At 40.7% G+C, this 20,458-nt stretch overlaps 1 protein-coding gene and 1 long non-coding RNA gene across 3 annotated transcripts; one reads left to right on the forward strand and one right to left on the reverse strand.

Moving 5' to 3' along the window:
* Positions 1–1,307: 1,307 nt before the first annotated feature.
* On the reverse strand, positions 1,308–18,538 carry CNDP1 (carnosine dipeptidase 1). Of its 2 annotated transcripts, none has more exons than XM_069778853.1 (12): positions 18,429–18,538; positions 14,189–14,307; positions 13,216–13,359; positions 11,419–11,581; positions 10,241–10,329; positions 8,110–8,310; positions 6,594–6,678; positions 5,856–6,016; positions 4,292–4,456; positions 3,963–4,104; positions 3,410–3,557; positions 1,308–2,570 (listed from the first exon to the last, which is right to left on the reverse strand). In XM_069778853.1, exons 2-12 carry the CDS (start codon positions 14,264–14,266, stop codon positions 2,465–2,467), a joined length of 1,482 nt encoding a protein of 493 aa, XP_069634954.1. In that variant the 5' UTR covers positions 14,267–14,307; positions 18,429–18,538; the 3' UTR covers positions 1,308–2,464. The 2 variants fall into 2 exon arrangements, with proteins under 2 accessions (XP_069634954.1, XP_069634955.1); XM_069778854.1 differs by lacking the exon at positions 18,429–18,538 and adding an exon at positions 17,442–17,552.
* LOC138684688 (uncharacterized) lies at positions 10,436–18,518 on the forward strand. The gene is made up of 3 exons (XR_011323931.1): positions 10,436–10,739; positions 12,936–13,067; positions 15,269–18,518. It is a non-coding gene; the product is annotated as an uncharacterized lncRNA (long non-coding RNA).
* Positions 18,539–20,458: the final 1,920 nt, after the last annotated feature.

Below are 20,458 nucleotides of genomic sequence, written 5' to 3' on the forward strand. Positions count from 1 at the left end.
CTGGTGGGTGCCCTGGCTTGATCTGAGAGGGAAAGAGTAGCTCTGGATACCCCCATGGGCAGGATTGACTTCCACAGTGCATTCTTTCATGGCTAGGAGAATCCGAAATTGAAGTTTTCTGCTGTTTTCTCTCTTCTGGGACTGAAGGAGGCATGAAGATAGTCTGCCTAATTCATTGCTCCCACTGCTTCACACACATGGGTTTAACTTGACGGTAAGTGGCTATTTCAGAGCAGAACCTTATTTCAGTGCACTGCTCTGACAGTGCCTGTGCTTATAAAACGATGCTGTCTTTGTTGACTGTATTTTATTTGGCGTTCCAAAGAGCAACAGAAAAAACTACGCATAACATAAGCCCACCTTCAGTTGCACTTCTTAACATTGTAGAAGCCTTAGACAACATGGATTATAGTGATTTTCAGAGCGGTTAGATTCCTAGAGACACAGCCTCCATACCTCTTTCATGAGGAAAACTGCCACCTCCTCCGCCTCACCAAGATTTTTACTCCTCTGCCAAAAAGGTCATATTTACAAGTAGCTGTTTCTTTCAATGGTGGTTGAAGCCAATTTGTAAAGCCACTGCAAAACAGGAGATTGCAAATACTGTTTTATGTCAATTGTATGTCTTCAAATACCTCAGCAAAATTTAGTCATTTACCTTTATGGAGTGATAGCTTTTAAGCACAGACCAACCTGCCCCGAGTCCTGTGCACGCGCGGGAGTGCTCGCCCCTGCAGCGTTCCTTACCGTGCTGGTTCCAAAATGGTTTCAGTAGGTGAAGGGAGCTGCGAGACTGCAGAAGACTTGATCTGCAAGTTGATGATGTGCACACTGGAGTTTTCTGATCTTGGAAGCTTGGTCCTTGTCTTGTCTTGGAGTCCTCTCTCTTGAAATGGGCACCCAAATTTACACTGCGGTTATGCAGTCCGCAGAGCCAACATGAATAAGAGACTGAGCTGGGTCCTCCTTTTGCCCTTGAACATGTCAGCAGCCATTGGCCATGCTCAGCTCTTACAGCTGAACTGCGAGCCTCACGGGCCCGGGTAAGTCTGAAAATGGGTGTTTATTGAGAACCTGATTTGAAACCCAAGTATCCAGGATTATTATTGTTCCCAGATCTCTTAAAAGGCCAGCTACTTTTTTGTCCAGCTCCTAGGGATTGCGGGGGAGCTACTAAAAATCAGAGGTTTGTTTATTTATGTTTTGTAATTCAGCCAAAGCTTTTACCCTGATAACTTTTCGCATCAGCTGTTCATACAAGTTATCTGTGGTACAATATTCCCTTCTATAGACTCCACATCCACACCTTATGCTCTTAGTCACCTTTATTCTTGCAGGGAGATAGCAGGAGAGAAAAGAAAGATAGCAGCTACTTTCTGTAATTTAATTCATGTCATTTGTTTTAGCAGTAGGGATAACACTACTAAGTTTTTGGTTAAATCAGGTTCAGTTGTTTTGTTTGCACGAATTAACTACGTGTTATGGTAAAAATCACATTTTGAAATTAAAAAAATACAGATTTGAATTGTGTGATTTGTACTAGGTGTTTTGCCTAAACAGCAAACAGAGCTCTCAACTATTGTTTTCATTTCAAAATATGTCATTTGCCTTTGATAATTAGAACAATGTAAACTGATGCTTTAAAAGTAATTAACAACAACCAGTTGCTAACTGGGTGGAAAAATGCCCTTCTGATGACAGACTTTGGCTAGAACAGATGTTTACAAAAACTTTTTTCTATTGTACAAGAAGAAAGTCACATGAAGGAAACATATTACGTAGTGATTCCTAGAACTGTGCTTACAGCACAATTAGAGCAGATTTGGACTAAATGGGGGGAAAAAGCAGAATCTGGACCTGGAAATGTTTCTTTACTATTGCAGTTCTATTGACCTCAGTGATTATTCCCATAAATGGATGTTTATAGGCGAGTCTTCACATCAAATTCAGCAAGCTAATTGTACTGCATTTCCTACTTACAGCGTTCTGTGAAGGACAGGGAAGAGACTAACTTGATAGTGAATCTTTCTTCAGACAATTACATAATGAAATTTTGTATGTAGTTAAGAGGAAACTACAGTGTTGTGTATTGCTCATATTCAGAAACTGGAATACAAACTAGGCAGCATGAACGTGCTGATACTACAAAACAGAAATAAAGTAATTTTAATAAAATAAATGCAAAAATTTCCTTTGCCCTGAATTTTAAAACTAAAATCTAACATATTCTACTCAGCAAGAATGAATTATCCCTAACCCTATTTTACAGCATTAGGGATAAGATCACTTGATTGACCAGATCACAAATGCATGCCATTTAGTAGTATGCCAAGTAATAGCATGGCATGTATTTTTTCCACCAATTCAGACCCACTGAATATGTAATTTATATGTTTTTCCAGATCGGGAAGTTAGAAAGCCTAAGACTAAAAAAGTGCTTTGCTAATTTTCTTGTGGTGGTCTGTCAGTTCTTAATCTCCATGTTGGAAGTTTCATGTAAGTGTCGATGTAGCTTTGATATCTCCAGGAAAAAAGCTGCAAACACTTTGGTTCCTTCAATGTAGTTGTGTCTGTGGAGAAGGAAAGAAAGAGAATGAAGCCCTGTCAGGCTGTTCTACTCTTCAAATTAGCAGCATAGCCTGGTGAAGTTTTCAAAGGAATTTGCAAGATTGGTCACCCAAAAGAAGGACCCAGTGCACACAAATTCTGGACATCCTTCAATTGGCATTCCTCTGAAGGATTCACTGAGAAAACTCTTTCCGGTGTTATGTCCCCTAATTACTATTGCCTGTAGCCATAAGGGTTGAGGCTATATTGAGGGGAAACAAAAAATAATTGGAGAATAATTGTAGGATTCTCCAGTTCCTCGAGCTCAGCATGACTTGACTCAGAAGCTGCACAAACATTCAGGCAACACGCCAAACAGTGTCTTACCATGGTGCCTCAAAGAATGAGCACAAGTGGCAAGTTTAAGCTAATTTTGATATAATTACACTACTTCTCGTCGCTGTAATAGAAATACACCTTTATATCCATTTACATGGAAAACCATCAAAATCCTTACTTAACCATTAGCCTGCATGCATCCAACTGGCATACTTTGAAATGGATGCTGTGACAGAAGAGTGCCCGTCTGCATCATCGTCTTTTAGACCAGAGGCAAACTTCATTGGTAGTGAAATGAAAATTGCCAGTGTGATGTTGTTAAGGACCGAGTAGGCACTCCATGAAAAGTGCATAGCGGTACGCAATAGGTTGGGAATTTTGCTGTCTGCTTGGCACAGCGACAAGTTTGCCAGAGACAGTAGTTTGGGAATGTCTTCCCATCTGGCTGTGCTTATTCGTGGGTACCAGGGGACTCCGGTTCTCCCCCCTTCTCTTATAGCACAAGCGGACAAACAAAAGAAACCTGCTTATTTTCTCATTCTGGGAGTGCTCCCCATCATCGGCTGCTCCGATCGGAAACATGATCACACTTTTCTGCGTTATAGTCTGAAACATTCTGGCAACAGGAACCGTTGAACCATCCCGAATAAAATCTGGATCTTCTCCAAAAACTGAAATACATGGGAAGAATTAATTCATTATTAAATGAAATAAAGGTGCTTTCTTCTGCTACCATATGTTTGAGCAGATAGCTGACATTAAGAGCTTCTGAGTAGACGTTGTTTTGAGTGTGTAGCCAATTGATTTCATGAGTCAGCTGCACTCTACAAATCTCTGGCTTCCTATCAGTACACAAAGAAACCAAATGAGGCCTTTTGGCTAATTCTGTTAAATATACCCCAATTCAGCAAGGTGTGGAGGAAGATGCGGCTGAGTTGTTCTATCAAAATCAGTAAGATTCATAGGGGTAAGTGACTGTAGGACTGAATTGGGAAAACCCGTTCGCCCTATAGGTGAGCACAATTCCCCTGCACACCTGCAGACACATTAAGAAGTGAAAAAAAGAAGGAACATACCTTTTTTTATTGCCCTTCTTGCTGCTTTATACAGCGGATTGTTAACATCAGCAAGCCAGGGCTTCGCACCCAAAGGCATAGACACTTTCAGTTTGTTTGGACTGTTCCTCCTGGAAAAGACACCCTCCAAGTGCTCCACCACCTGCGGGGAGAGCACGTTGCAGTCAGAAGCGTTCCTTTTCTTGCAACTCAAGCTTATGCCCACTTCTGCTCTCAGAAACAAATAAATACTAGAAACATTCAGTTTACTACTTTGGGTGTAAATTTGTGAGGTGCTAAGAGGGACTTAGTTTACACAGTAGAGGCCAAAGAAAAGGTTTGACTCTTACCTGTTGTTTCACAACCGAAAGGTCCATGTGGGGGACCTGACGGATTGAGAATTTGCCAATGACTTTTGCCGGAATGACTGTTTTAACTCCTGGTTCATGAAAAGCTCCTTCAATCCCATGAATAGAGAGAGAAGGGTAATGCCACAGGTGTAGAAGTATTTCTTCCTTCAAAAAAATAACATTGACATTAAAAGGGATGACAGCGGAGCCATTCACAATTTGTATAAATTGATATGAAGAAACAAGATTTTTCCATCCTAAAAATTTGTATTTGGAGACCTTTGTATTTTAAAGAGGTTTGATTTGTCATTTAAAAGCATGTGCATATCTTTTAATTTTAAAAAATACTACTTCTTTCAGTCAACCTTTGTCTACCTTTAGAAATATTTGGATAACAGCTTTTCATGCACAACAAGAAAAGTGGAGCATTGTTTTAAAATATCTTGGAAATAAATTTTTCTAGTGTGATGAAAAATCAGAAAAACTTCTGATCTGACCATCTGTTGATCTTGGAACGTCTCACAGGAGAAACCTCTGAACAGTTTAGCCAGACCCCTCCCAGATGATAGCAGGGAAGAAATTCTACTGATGAGCATTGAATAATACAATAGCTAAGATGATAGTGTTCAGTAACCAAGTTGATCTGTTTTTCTAGAGAAGGTAAGGAGGATTTAAAAAAAAAAAAAAAGGAAATGTTTCTTCTGAGGAAGAAAGGAGAAATATATAAATTGGTCTTCATGTAGAACCCCAGGGCACTGCTCCTTTCCTTGTACTCCAGTTTTACGAGACTGGAGCTTTATGCACATATAAAATTTGCACCACTTCATCCTCATATAGGTAAAGCATCAAAACTTATATAGCATAGTTACATTATACTTCTGTATTACTGATTATTACTGTCTAGCTTAGGCTAATTTGGAAGCTTTTTCATGGAAATAAAAGCATCCCTGTTAGAGCTTATACCACTATAATTACGTTAGTGATAAAAAAACGAATCACTTGTCTCCTTTCTCCCAGCTGCCACTCTTGTGCAGAGACATCTTTCTGAGCTAGCCCTTACCTGCTGGTTTTTATTTAGGATATAATTTTTAAATGCTGGCAGAGAGGTTTATAGCTTTGGGTGCTTTTTTGGCATGCTTAGCCCACATCAAAATCTGAATTAATTAAATAAAAACCACCCAAAGCACATCTGCCTAAAGCTGCCTCCCATTTTGCAGAGCTGAATACAACTTCTTTCCTACTATGTAACCTGGATGCAGGGGTTTTAATGCTTATTTTGTTTGGCTGGTTAGGTATGGGTAAGAGAAGTGGCAGTGCAAGGAAGAGGGAGCAATACTGTTAGTTTTGCATTGATTATTCGTATTTCAGATCACTTTCCCCAGGTGCAGTAGCTTACATTTTCAGCAGATTAATTTTATTTACCTTTTAATGGTCTGTGCTCCTTTATTTTATTTTGAGTTTGCCATTGACTGAAAATATCTTTTAGGTTGGCTTTATACATAAATACTATGAATAGGTGATTTAAATTCTTTCTGCTGACCATTTATACAGGTTTTTATGTTACCTTGGTGCCATAGAGGAATTTTTTCACACCACTATTCTTTTTATGTTCCTCTAGATCAAATTCAATCGATTCATATAATTTCCTCTCCTCTTCTGTCAGGGCAGCAACGCTGTCGTAGATTCCAGGGATCTGAATATGACCTGTGGGATCCACAAGGCTGTCTACAAAATTAGAGAGAGATACCAGTACAAGTGGGACCCATTTCTTCCACTTGGCAGCCATAACACCTTTTTCCTTCTACCTACCTCTTTACTGAATGAGTAAGCCTAACAACTAACTACTAACAACTGTCTGCATCCATCAAGTTGTGGCACCTAACTTGACGTATTTTTCATATTTATTAATAAAACCATTGAGCTGCTGTTCGTGTGTAGCGTGTGGTGCGTCAGCCCAGCTGCCGACATGAAAACATCATCCTACTGAGATACAAATCAGTGTTAAAAAGTCAGGTTTCGCTACATGTGTATGTATTCAAGTTGCTGGCCATCCTTAAATGTTCTTGATCGATGCGTGACTGACATCAGCTTGACGGCCACATGTCCGAGGTCCTGGCCTTACTGTGGACATTCCCTTCCTCAGCTGCTGCCACCATAGCTATGCTGAGATTTGGAAATCTGGGACTCCTGCTTCAATTAGACTTGCCTTACTCGGGTCAATTAAACACAGCACTGATCTCTGTTAGGCTGATTACTACCTGTTGCTCCCCAGTTACTCCTGAGCAATGATGTGTGTTATTACCCAGCAGAGCTATCAGGTCCGTCAGCGGCTCATGAATGATGCCTCCAAAAGTTCCAGAGTGAAGGTCCTTGCTGCCACATTCAACCTGTACCAAAACCACTGGTTACATATAAACACTCCCTACCTTATTCCTCTGCCAGGGTCTGTTTTCCGCAGAGACCGGTGGCTTCGTTTTCTTAAATGAGGCCACAAATGAATAGAAAACAATTATGTGTTTCTATTTATAAAACAGAAAACATCACGTCAGGAACAATCTGCTTTGGTGAAGACAAGATAAAGCTCTGTTGTTAACCACTGGAGAGAGAAATTCAGCTGTCTATAGCACTTAGAGGTATTTGAGAGCAAAGGTCCCTCTCCATCCACCCTTTTGCTTCAGTAAGATTAAATACATCCTAAGCGAAAGACTTGCATATTACGGTTCCTAATATTGCAGAATAAATTCTTCAAGTTCTCTATCCTTTTTATTTAATGCAAAATCTTCATAACAAAGGCAAGAAAGAACCTTACTTGTTTTGCATTAAGAAAATATATGTCCAACCTTAATTCCAAATTGCAACAAATAAGAATTTAGAGGTCTCTTGAATCATAAGGCTTTAGAATAGAGAGAGGCATTTGGTTTATTAAATGGGTTCTTTTTCCAGACACATTTTCATACTCAGGTTTATCATAAACTATTTTCCGGCAACGAACTTGTTTATTCTTCTCAAAACCTCATTACAGCCAAGTGTCTGGTAGCAGGCAGAGATCATTTTTGATGTTTTAATAGCATCATTTTTCTTAAGCAAGACATAGAAGAATTGAATCAAGGCTGCCGAGGCTCTTTTGGTTAAAAACAAATTTCATTCTTTTTCAGACATGAAGGTTAATGCAGATTTTTCTTTAGTTCTCAAGTTCTTTAATCTTCTCTCTGAATTCCTTTTATGATTCATCAGGAAGTTTCCAGGTGAGAAATTTCTGCTTTTCATTTCACAGTAGCTCATATTGGCTGCTAAATATACTACAGTGCGCCATTATTTGCTTCTGCCAATGGTTACAAAAATTTTGTGTGGCTTTTAAGCCTGGGGATCCAACTAAATGGAGTCCCTTTTAGGCAGATACGTTGCAGTAAGCAGTATCTGCTGCAAAAGGGCAGAGCAGCAGACGATGTGGTTTTGGAGTGAGAGAGTCGAGGGGTGTGGGGACGATGCTGCAAAAGAATGGAGTTGGCATGCGGAGGGGGTGACGAGAAAAGACTGGGAGAGTGACAGGAGAGTAATGGGATAGGAAAGGGATCAAGAGGAGAGAGGGAAGTGGAGAAATGATGATTGAAGAGAAGTTAATGGAAGCAAACAAGGCTAATTGAACTGAAAGGAGGAGGGAAATCTGTACAAGCCAGAAAGGATACGGAAGAAAGCTCTGTATTTGTAAATATTAAGCTTGCTCTCAGTCTTTCTCTGCATGCAGATGTAGATGTGATTACAGGTACATCAGTGCTCTCTGGTCAGGGGCCCAGCTCAAATGAACCTCTGTCCTTTACCTCCACAAAGAAGCAGGCATTTCCCCGACTCCCATAGGTAAGGGCAGGCTTCTTGTTGCTGAGCCAGGTGTTGTCCGAAATCACAATATAATCAACATCAGAGAAAAAGCACTGGTTTTCTTCTTCGAGTAACTTTTCTAGCCCCAAGGACCCTGCTTCTTCCATGCCTTCAATTACAAACTTGAAGTTCACTGGCATAGCCTAAATGAACATTAGAGAAGTCTGTGTAAGGAACAAGCATTTTCAAAAATAAAAAAAAAAATCTTTACAATCAGAAGCAGACTGGCTTGCAGTACACATTGTGTTAGCAAAAGAATGACATGGTATATATAGCTTGCTTCAGTAGAAAGGGCAGTGATAGACAGACAGTTTCCCAAAAAAACTTTTTTCCTCATGTTTTTATCTACTTTTCATTTTTGAAGGAGAATAAGTGATACCTTTTTTTCCTTCTTTGTGATTTCAGAAAACTTGCTGGACTGTCTCATTAAATGGGCTTTCTCTCAGTGCTATTAAATATTCTAATTGCTTTGGAAATTCTAACTGTGTAATAACAGTTGCATTTTCACAGAAAATTTCCTGCCTCGTATTTCCACTGTTAGCGCCCATGCAGGAACCACTGTCAGAGGTCCACTGCTGTGGTTTTCCCAACACGTTATCTATCATCAGAGTTACTCACATGGTGGTAAAAATGCTGCTGGTGATTCTACTATAATTGTCCTTTTAGCACTCATGAATTCGTTTGCCTGCTAGTTCGTAAGGATGCATTTCCAAGGGTAATTAAGAGAACTTTTATTATGGCATAGTGTGAGTTAGAAATGCTGACATGTCCATAGGAGAAATAAATTTGAGCTTAGTTTCCCATTCCAATTCATTTTCTCATTACAGGTTTTAAGATGTTTTCTCTTTTGATTCAATGCTCAGATTAAATGCAGGAACAAATGCGTAGAATTAAATGAACGTGTGTTATGGATGGGTTCACCAATGGTTCATCGAACGACCACAAACTGTTCATGAATATTGTTTGATGGTCTGTGCTGTTTTCTAGGGAAAGGCTTCAAATGACAAAGATGTCTTTTTGCTTGCTTGTTAAAATGCCAAAATAGCTATTAGTGATTTGAAAAACTGGAAGGATACAGAAAGACAGCCCCATAACCATATCCACTTACAACAGCTAATTTGTAGGCAAATAACGTGTGTGTTTGCTAGCACTTAAGAGACGCTGAGGTCAATTCAGTACTGTTGATGCAAGAAAAACACCGTTTTTTCAGAAGGTTGCAAAAGGACTTTAAAAGTCAAGACTTAACACTCAATTTGTGCCGTAATGTCATAAAAGAGGCACAAACCTGTTTCTTAGCAATCTAACAAAGTGTGTCATGCAAATTCACCTTAAAGGATGCTTGCTAACCAGGTTATAAGCTTAGACTATATGTTGGTTTAGCTTTGCATGGGGATACAACTAGCCCAAAATTATTAAATATGCAGACTAATTTGAAGATAACTATGTTGGTCATTGTAGTCATTTAGGCAAAAGTTTGACTTTTGGAGATATGTCAGTCTCTAAGCAAGTATATTTGTACTTGGTTAATGCACCCATTCAAAACATTTGCTTTGATAAATTTAATACATTGTTGAAAGAACAGCCTATTACATATGAGCCTTTTTAGACACTTATTCTCTTCATACATACACATAAAATGAAGGTAACTTGTAGGTAGACAAAATCAAAGATCAGGATAATGTAACAGCAGAGATGAGTCTTCATGACCAAACTGTGATGTGTTATTTTACCATTTTAAAAGCTCTCAAGCGAATAGGGTATCAAAGCTGTTTAATGTATGTAATATATATTGAATGCTTCCCCTAGCGTGGTTTCCTCTGAATGGCAATGACAGCGATTCCATATTTACATTGCATACAGACTGTTCAAAATAGAAATGCTCAAGCACAGATTCTTACTGGAGTGGGACTAGTGCCCTGTATGTAGCATTAGAAATAAGCTAATATTTCAAGATGTATGTGGTCTGTTGCGACAGAGACATATCATCTAACTCACAGGAGTGTAAATGCATCCCTCCAGAGATATAATAATAATAATAATAATAATAATAATAATGTCCTCACTGATACCTACTAATTTCAAAGCTCTAAATGTTTCCACTGCATTTATCCAAGCTAGGACAGGTCCTTTATTATCTGTTGCTCCACGCCCATAGAGATTTCCTTAAAAAGAAAAGAGGAAAGTTTTTAAGAAATCTTTGAAACTTCTCTTGTCACTTCAATGTAATCAGCAAAATCCTGTTGCCACAGAAGCTGTAGTGGTGTGTCAAGTGAAGTATCAAAAGAGTCAGGATTTGAGTGACTTGTTTTAAAAAAAGGTGATGGGTGTTTCCAATGGGCTGCTAACCCTTTTTAAAAAAATTTTTTTCCTTTTATATACATCATATTGTGGTTTCTGCTACGTGTCAATTTCTGAGCTTCACTTTTGTTCTTAGGAGCTGTTTGTTCACACCAGACATTCCTGAAGAGTTTGCACAATATGCAGCTTCTGTATACATCACCCAGCCCAGGGAACAAGCAGCAAAGACCCCACAGATAAATACCACAGTAGAAGTATGAAGCTACAAGTCTAGGTACGTAATTTTTTTTTTTTAAGCATTTGACCGTACAGTTATGTATGGGGACAGATTGCACTTTCATGAACAGTGATAAATTTCTGGAGGCAAACTGAGTTACCCCAGTAAGGCTGTTTGGAACTGGTCCCAACCTGTGGAATGGGCAACTTAATGGTTATAGCATGGGCCTAGGAATCAGGATTTCTGAGTTCTTGGGGTCTTACTCATCCACTGACCCTCTACCCGTCATTTTTGTTCCTTCAGTGAGTGGAGCTGTTCCTGTCCAGCTGGCTGTAGTGGAAGGACAATTACATTAAGGGGGCGGCCTCGCATTCTTCCACCACAAATGCTCCTTAGCTCCAGCGTGGCAGGTGGAGGTACTAACGGATCACGAAGCAAGAACGAGAAGTGCGAGGGAGGATAATGTTGATGCAACAACCCAACAAGACTTTTAAACCAGAAAGGGATTCTCTATTGGATACTCTAGAAAGTGGCATTAACCTCACATGGCTCTTCCACACCAAATATTAGGCAGTCACACAGTGATGGGTCTCACAACTCAAAGCTGCTGGATTTGCCCCAAAGACTTCCATGGGAGAAGTCCTCATGCTTTGGTTAAATATACAGGGAGCCTCCTTCCACTCAGAATCTGTCGTGTATTCAGATAATGATACAAAACTTATCACCAGGTACACACCATCGATTTCAGTCAGCGTGTAAGGGTCAGTTTTCCAGCCATCTTCCTTTTTGGCAGGCTGCACGTCCACGTGACCGTAGAAACATACAGTGGGGTTTTGTGGATCCTTCCCCAGTTCCCCAAGAATCACAGGAGGCAGTGGGAGGTCCTGACCATTGGGCAACTGTGCAGAAATGTTAAAAAAAAGCAACTAAGGAAAAAACCAAACCTTTGAAAACTCACAAATGTTATTAAAAAACCCTGGAATTCTCAGTATTGAAAATCCTTCTACATACTCAATTGGCTCCGATTTGATCAGGTGCACAAGTCTGACTTTGAATCCAGCTCTAACCTCCCTAGAGAAATTAAGATTTTTCTCCCCACCTGTGTAGGTTCTGCAGGGACTTTATGGAGCTCTTCTAACATTTTACTGTCATAAATGCCCTCATTACTAAACTCTTATTTCCCAGCACTGGGGAAGACAAAGCTGACTGTGTGCCGTAGTGACAAAAGCATATGTTGTGACACTGAAATAGTCAAAAGCCACACAAACTAATTTGGGGTTTGATTTCACCACAGATGGAGGGCAGGAGGTCTGTAACCTCAAATACAGAAACAAAATAAAGTTCTTCTGGCAGGAGGCAGCAGCAGCTATTTCAGACTGGTTTGAAAAGAGGTTAAGGCTCTAAAACTAATCCTGTAATGTACCGCTGTGCAGAACAGATCTCCACATTGGCCAAGAGAGGCTGGGTATCTCACAGGAGAGAGAAATAAGAAGTGCAGGAATGTGTGTACTTCCCTTGTATTCACCAGTAATATCAGTCTGCATTGGCCTGTTGCAACCCAAAAGCGTAGCTGCTTCTTGCAAAGCAATCAAAGGAAAAACTCATTTTGTGAAACAATATTTTGGCCCTAGGCAGAGAAAAGTGTCTCTGGTCTCTACTCCAACAACACGTAATCCAGTCCCCACTGCTATCGACACAGACTGTTGCTATATATTTTGGCAATCATAACTGCATGCCAAGTGCATGCTAAGGTTTTAATTTTAACTGCATTCATTACTACTATTAAATGACATAGCCTTAATATTAAAGTATTGCTGTGCTGCAAGGTCCTTGTGCTAAGACTCACAATCCTCCCCAGAAGCCTCAGAGGGAAGCAAAAGGGAAACTCTATTAGTGAACTTTCAAATTCCCGTTAGAGTAGAAATCTAACAGCCCAGGGCAGGAAATTGCCACCAGCTACAGGAAGGCAAGTAATTTAGAGACAAAGATTTCTCAGAGATTAACTCTTGCCTGTTGCTTTCCAACAATCATTAAGAAAATGGCTTGGAGCATTTGTCAGAAGCTCCCAAAACCAAAGATGATGCTTGAGATAGCTAGCCCTTTCTGTCCAGCAACATTTTTCTTATAAAAGCTACCTCCCTCATATAGACACTTTGGTGATGAACAGTGCATTAACTATCAAGCATCATTACTCAGAAGAATGTAAAAACGAGACCTGGTAAAAAAAAAAACTCAGGCCTTTTAATTTTGCAGACTGCTTCCCTCCAGTTAAACGCATCAAACTGTCCCTGATATGCAGAGAACGTCTATTTGCATTTCGATTGTCTGTGTGGTCTCCCAAGTCTGTTCTCAGTCTGAGGAGGGACTGATTTCAGCAGGTATCATGTAGCTACAGGACTATTGATAAATTGTTACCTAGCTACCAAAAATATCAGTATGTCATAACATACATATGCATACACATAGCACTGAATGTAATAGGTAGACCACATGTGCAGATATGATGTTTTAAATGCAAGAATCAGACAAGCACCTGATGTGACCCCAGGTTTACTGAATTAACAGTGGCTCCCAGCGCTGCAAGTCTGTCTGCTGCCAACACCATCATTCGTATTACTTCTTTCCTCAGATCTGGTTGAACAGAATCACTTTGCACAGCCACCCATTCCTTAAGATCCTGCGCAGGAAGGAGAGAAGTGCAGTTAAATCACCCATGATGCTGCGGCGTTTGGCCCTCAAACATGAGAAGTGTCACGTCGGAAGATGGTTTCGTTTTTATCCCGTCACAGCAATGCCATGAATGCTATAAGGCTTCAGAATTGAGAGGAATTGCTTAGATGGGTCCCCAGGGTTGAGAGTCCTGATTTTCTAAACAGGGAGGGTGCCCACGCTTAGACATTTGCACTGTCAACCATGGATCTAAAACCCAGTGGAAGAGGAGGTGGACTAGACGCTGACCGGTTTGCATCGCAGAAATTGCATTATGTACAAATTACCTTGCTGATCCTCATGAGGATTCAGAAGTGCTCATAGCTTTAAAGCATAACTGATACTGACTGGACTGATTATGTTTCTGCCTCTTCACAAGGAACTGATTAAAATGAAAGCACAAGCCAGCATGGGACCAAGACTCCTCTCCTTGTCAAGAGCAAACCTACAAAAATCAGTTCTGATGTAAAGCAAGTGCGAGAGCATCCTATCTGGCTTGCTTCTTCCACGCAGGTGCATTTTGGCTCAGTGGAACCTCTCTCTGCCCACGCTCAAAGGATGCCCACAGCCATCTGGTTTGTGGAAGTCCATGCTAATCCCTCTTCCACCTGAAGGGTCCCCAGCACAGACCGTCCCCTTGCAGCCTTGCTTTGTGAAGCACCAGTGGCACACCTCCTGCCAGACCTGGAACCCTGCTCGTTACCTCAGTGGCAAACTCCCACCTGGCACACAGAGCACAGGCCTCCGGGGCACCCGTCCCGCACTCGTCATTTCACTGCGATATAGTTAGTTCCTACCTTGATGAAATCACTTTGATGTCCATCAATGTACTGGAAGATCTCCATCTCCAGCTCTGAAGAGGATGAGGAGGACATTACCGCCTTAGGGAGTAGCACAGGGCTGAGATGGACGCTATCTGAAAGTTAGGGATAAAATTCAACACGTTAGAGATATCCTGCAATAAGCACTTCTTTTTGGTGCTAGAAAGGATAGACAATTTCAAAGCGCTGAGCCTATTTAAGTCTCAGTTAAGTTCTTCAAGCCAGGAGAAAGCATACCTGAATTATTTTATCACATAAAACCTTCAATTGACTCATAGTCAAGTTTCTGAAAGAAAAAAAGTGGAAAAATGACCCAAGAGTGAGCAGCTGTAAATTTCTGCTTTATAGGTAAATTAGGGGAACCATTTTCTAAAGAAACATTTGCTGCATCAATTTTCAATGCACAAACCTCAAATTGTACATTCTGGGAAGACAACCCCAGTGGAAGACTTGCAAACACCAACACACACCAACAACCCAGGAGACTCATCTTTTTTTTTCTTCCTTTCCAGAAGGAGGGAGAAAAATGGATTCACTGACACACGTTGCACGTTTTACGTGAATAAGGGAGAACAATCCTGGAACTGGAGAGTATTAGACAACAAATAGCTTTTGTGGTTGAATAAGAACAGTGTCAATACTGAAACACGTGATAAGTGTAGAAGTCATTTAGTACTTGCAAACTTCTCTGCCATCTTGCTTTTGATAAGTGAAGATTTAAAAACTCTAAGATTTAAAAAAGTGTTTTTCTTCCTTCCTGAAGTTTTCCCTTCCTGTTTCCTTGAAGTTCTTGCTGTAGTTTCTTGAATTGCTGTTAGCAGAGTAATACTTGGATGACTAAATACTTGACTGGGCTAAATTCAGAATAGCTGCTGTATTGGGCTGGGCGATGGGATGGACTCCAAGGTCAAAACCCAACACTTTGATTCTAAAAATATTCTATACTGGTAACAAAATGTGCAGTTGCAGGTCCATCCATAATTCCTTAACTTTGATGCATTGCTAAGGTGATAGGCTATGGTAATATTAATAATTTCAATTATGTTTCTCTGACAGAGAAGAAAGATTGAAAACCCAAGCGTGATGAACAAGAGGGGGGAAACATTGTTAACTGTGGCTGGAGATCCTGGCTGTATGAAGGATGGGCCCCATTTTCCAACCTTCCCTTAGAAGCAAGGTTGCACCCACATTGCCCGTGACACAGGTCACTCTCTGAAGTAAAGCTTTGAGAAGGCCTGTGACACTAGATGTAATCCCCAGTGTCCAGTTCCTGATATCTGTTGATGCTGGAAACACTGGTATTGGAAGCGATCAAATGCCAGTTTTGCAGGAGAGTGAAGATGCAAAGCACTGCTGCGGAGATGACTTGTTAACTGAGACAAGGAAATCCAAATTTGGGTGGGATTTTTAGGATAGAAAGATTAAATGTAAGCATATTATTTAAATGTAGGAATATTATTTAAATGCTAATACTTGCTGGGGGAAAAAAAAACAAACATAACCGATAATCAAAGTACCATTTTCTTCTCACATTGTTTTCTCCGTAAAAAGGTGAATCCTACCTCCAAGAGGTGGGTCTAATTAACCATCCCCTTCAAATAGTCACATCACCAGTCACAGCAGCAGCTATTTGGCCTAAACCAATTATTACAGTAATTTTTGAAGCAAACATGAAAAAAAAAACCAAACCCCAAGACATTTCAGAAGAGACAAAGCAGCTTCTGGGATTTAGCAGCAAAGATGTGGCAGAGAATGAGGTTTTGGGGCTTGGTAGCTTAGGTTGTAGTCAACTTTGGATAGAGACTGGCAGTCCCAGGCTGGGGTGGTGGTAAGTCTGTATGGGTATTGGGTAACCCCAATGAATAGAGTTTCCTGACAAAGAGGAGATGCTGGCACTTGCTGGGGCAGTGCCCAGGTAGATACAGGAGGGCATCTGAGCTGAAACACTGCAGGTCATGTCCGAAAGGGGCCCAAGGTACAGGGAGGTGATCAGTATTAAGTAAAAGCTGAGCATGGAGGCTATTTGTGGTGTTTGCTTCTCTTTTTCTTGCTGTGTGCTTTTAGGGGACCAGGCAACGGCTCTGCTTGTGTGATGTTGCTCGGTCTCACTTTAGCAAGCGGTGGGTCCCAGGGAGAGCAAAGTTTACCTTCACACTGGTCCTTATTACAGACGTAGTGTCTTCCACCTCCACGCTGGGTCTCGTGGAAGGGAGCTGGTTCCCAGCACAGGCCAAGGAGAGGATGGGACCCATGATGGGTACCTTTGTGAGGGGCTCCAAAAATTGCAAGGCGCCGCAAGTCCAGAAGGGAGTGATAGGAACAGGCATTGTACAGTGTGGTCATTCATCCCAAAGCGGGATAGATCCTAGTCTTGCCATAGGCATTGCCAACAGGCAGGTCGAGAGATCCCAGCATGTGAGGATTTTAATCAGATGTTCACCTAGAGAGACTTTAGGGCCATCACCTTCATTTGTCACAAAGCCGGCTACATGCCTCAGTTTCACATGTATTTCACTCATTCTTTCTACCTTGCCATTTCCAAACCTCGATTTGGAAAATATTTGCAACAGAGGCCACTGAATTTAACCTTACCATAGAAAACAGACAGGCTTTTCCAGGTTCAGTTACTTATAAAAACAACACCTTTTGGGTATGCCACACCTGACCAAGGAAGATCATAACACAGGTCAGAACATGGCTGCTAGAGTAACCAAGCTCATGCAATGGAAAAGTACCAGTGACTCCACCCTATATCATTTTCCCTCTTTCTGTTCAAGCATTCAATTTTGCTGAATTCTAAGCATACAGCTGGCACCTTATCATGACTTGAAGAAACATGTATCTTTTAATTTTACATGAAGGTCAGAATTACAAAAGGGCTGCTTATACAGGGAAAGTGTGCTATGGTGCTGGTATCTTCTGCTTTTTATCCACATTATATACAAATGACCTGGGAAGATGCAGACAAGAGATGTATGTCTTCAAGTCATGTTTCATTAGCTTTTAACTGTTTAAGAAAATGAAACAAGGAAACTAAAATGCTGTGAAGGAAAAAAACCCCAAACATTCAAGCAAACAAAGCATCCTAGGAATTTTTGAAATAATTCTGAGAAACAGAGACAGACTTCAAGAAAAGCTTATAGAATACCACAAAAATAGTTGCTTTCATAAACAAAAATAAGCATGAACAGTGGCAAAGTTGGGAAAATGAACATGAGGAGATACTTACGCAGTCCTGCAGATTAGCAGAGTGCACCAAATACTAATAATTCAGACAAGAAATTAGGTAGCAGCTATGTTGTGCTATACTTGAGGGAGGGAGGGGAGTAGCAAATGGAACTTCATGTTAATGCACTGCTAATACACAGACAATGCTGCTCAAAAGCATTTGGATTGCAACTGGGAAAGCTTGTGTAGAAAAGGGAGTCAGTTTAATAAAGCAGTAGAAAGATTTTAGGCAAGGCTAAAATAGCTCAGTGTTATGAGGAAGGGAAAAATGATTTGAAAGGATGATAAAGCCTGTGGGGGGAAATATCAAACAAAGACTTCAGTGTTCAATTTCAAGTGTATTTTATTTGATCTCATTTTAAAGAGCAGTTGCTACTTTATAGAAAAATGTAGTATGACTATTTTTAGAAATAATGCATGACAGGCATGCAGTTTCTCTTCCTTCACTCCTTAGTAGTAAGAACATTCTGTGTCTCACTTCCTCCCATCTCGTTAGGTACTGTTAAAAGAAAACTTAGTGTTCTTCAGTGGCAATTTAACGAAAAATCCAAGTTGATTCTTTAACTAGGATGGCTCTTTGACAAAATATCAACTAAACTTACAAACATTTGAGAAGCAGCTCCTGCACATGCTTTGCTGCCCTGCTCGCCGTTCCTGAAGCGCACGCCTCACGTGCTTTCCTCCCTGCAATGCAGCATTTGAGGTGCGTGCGGGGTTGGGGAGGGATGCCAATGAAAATTGAACATTTTGCAACCAACCCAGAGAAAAAAACCAAGTCAGAAGTTGCCTAGTTTGCAGATAATATAAAGACCATTTGACATGAAAGGAGATAAAGACCTGTATGGCAGTAGGAGCTATTTTACCACACCAATGGTGGGCTCCATTGAAAGGAATGTTCCCCCTAAGCAATCACCATCAAGGAAGAGAACAGAGATAACTGGGTTATTATTTAGCCTCCGTTAACAACATTCACTGATAAGTGGCCTACCTTTGGTGGAAGCAGGCAACCAAGCCTCAGTCACCTCTCCAGCTGACAAGGTGAGACTCTTGGAGGAGGAGGAGGAGGAGGAAGAGAAGGAGGAGGAGGAGGAGGAAGAGAAGGAGGAGGAGGAGGAGGAAGAGAAGGAGGAGGAGGAGGAGGAAGAGAAGGAGGAAGAGAAGGATGACTCTTCCCGTGGCAGTTCTCAAGCACAGCCCTGACCACGTGCAGCCACTGTGGTAGCAATGAGCAGGAGCTGCAGAGATGCAGGCGCCTGCAGGGGGATGAACGCCCGCTCACAGAGCCCGACCGCATTTGAAGATGATTAAAGAAATGGCACCAAATCCAATAAACGGTGTAACAGCAATGAAAGTGTTTGGTGGAAAGCACAGGTAAGATCTGGCACTTGCTGGCAGGCAACACTGCAACGCCCAGTGCTGTTTCCAGCAGTCAGCTCTTAAAAAGTGTTGCAATATGAGCTGCCTTAAGGGCGTTTTGGAGAATAGTCATGACTAGCCCTGCCCTTGCTCAAGCTGACCCCTTAGAGGAAAAAGCGAGACCCCGTTTAGCGGTTCTGCTTTGCTGTAATACAGATTATATTAAAAAAAGAAAGTGCTTACCTCTTTGTGGTCTTGTTTTGTAGTTGCCTTTATGGCTGGTGATGAGAGCTTGAACTGGAAGGATCTCCTCTCGCGCCTGCAGAACAGGGACATTTTTATCTCAGTTCACCAATATGTTCTGCAGTTATAAATGGTTACTCTGAAGTTAAAGATTAACTTTTGGTTTAGATGCTTAAGTCTGCTTGTCGATCATATAATAATCCAAGTAGGATCCAAATCTCTACCATATCAAGCCATGAGAAATTTTCCCATCTCCTTTTCCTCCTCCTTTTCTCCCTGGAAGTCCCAGATCCTAGCAGGAATCCCAGCGTCAGAAAGCACTTCAGTGTTGCTGATAAGTGTTGCTGCTTTACAATAGTATTTTGGAGGACATAGAGAAAAGAGGTGGCTTTTGTTTGTTGCTTTGATTTGAAAACTGGAAAAGAAAAAAAAGAATACATTTCTGTTAAGGAGAAGAATTTCTCCCAGGAAGTAGTATTTCACTCTGTGCCCACTGAGGAGAAGTAATTCACTATTTACCTAAGAAAATCTCCTGAGCTTGACTGCTCACTGGTTTGCAATCAGATAAACCCTGGTAGAAAAAAAAAATCCTTTTTAGAAAGACAACTGCACTGTCTTCTGCTCTTTTCATTGCAAAAAGGTTAATAGGAAAGAACAGCGGGAGGTACAACTAAGTACCAACCTACATGCACTAGTGTGTAAAGCCAAGCTACTAACCTGGTTCATGATGCCCTTAAAACACAGTGAGCACCAAAAGGAAAATTGGAGTATACATGAAGAATATTTGCTATATTCTGACTTGCTGGGATGGCATTTGACATCCACATCTAAAGTGCATTGTCCTTGCTTAGATGTGGATAGCCTCACCATCTTCTTGCTGCCAGTTCTTCCATAGAGGGCCTCTAAACTTGTAGCAAATTTTAGGTGCTTGTGTTTGTGTAGAATTTTCCATCCTTATGGTCCTCCATCCATTTTGAAAGAACCACTCTTCACATGATCAGATTCAGTAACAAGCAGCAGTCTTCAAAGGGAGGTCAAGGTCCTGTCTCAGAGCCTTACAAAACCCATTTCTTCTTTTAAGTACTCGTTCTTCATTTGATTAATATATAAAATCTCATTTGGAAATGAAATGCAAAAGTTGGGGGGAAATTAAATGTTTATTTGCATTTATTTAAGACAATCCTATTTTTACATGAATCCTGCCTTCCTTTATCCTGACTTTAAATGTTTCACACTGGAGTTACTCCTGAATTACAATACTATGAGTGAGATTAGAAATAGGTCTACTAAATTCAGTCATTCAACTATTTTCTTATTTATCACTTCATACTACTGAGAAACTATACTATTGTGGAAAAAAAAGAGAGCGATGATTACTTTGTAGCTTATTATTTCATTGCTAATTGCTCCTTATTTTAT

This window comes from Haliaeetus albicilla, chromosome 3 (assembly GCF_947461875.1).
Source record: "Haliaeetus albicilla chromosome 3, bHalAlb1.1, whole genome shotgun sequence".
NCBI lineage: Eukaryota > Metazoa > Chordata > Aves > Accipitriformes > Accipitridae > Haliaeetus > Haliaeetus albicilla.

Coding starts and splice junctions, on each gene's coding strand:
- CNDP1 (XM_069778853.1), bottom strand. CDS start 14,266: ATGTCCTCCTCATCCTCTTCAGAGCTGGAGATGGAGATCTTCCAGTAC. Junction 11,582..13,215: donor TAAACCTGGGGTCACATCAG/GTGCTTGTCTGA, acceptor ATTTCTGCACAG/TTGCCCAATGGTCAGGACCT. Junction 3,558..3,962: donor AAGAAGGGCAATAAAAAAAG/GTATGTTCCTTC, acceptor CATGTATTTCAG/TTTTTGGAGAAGATCCAGAT.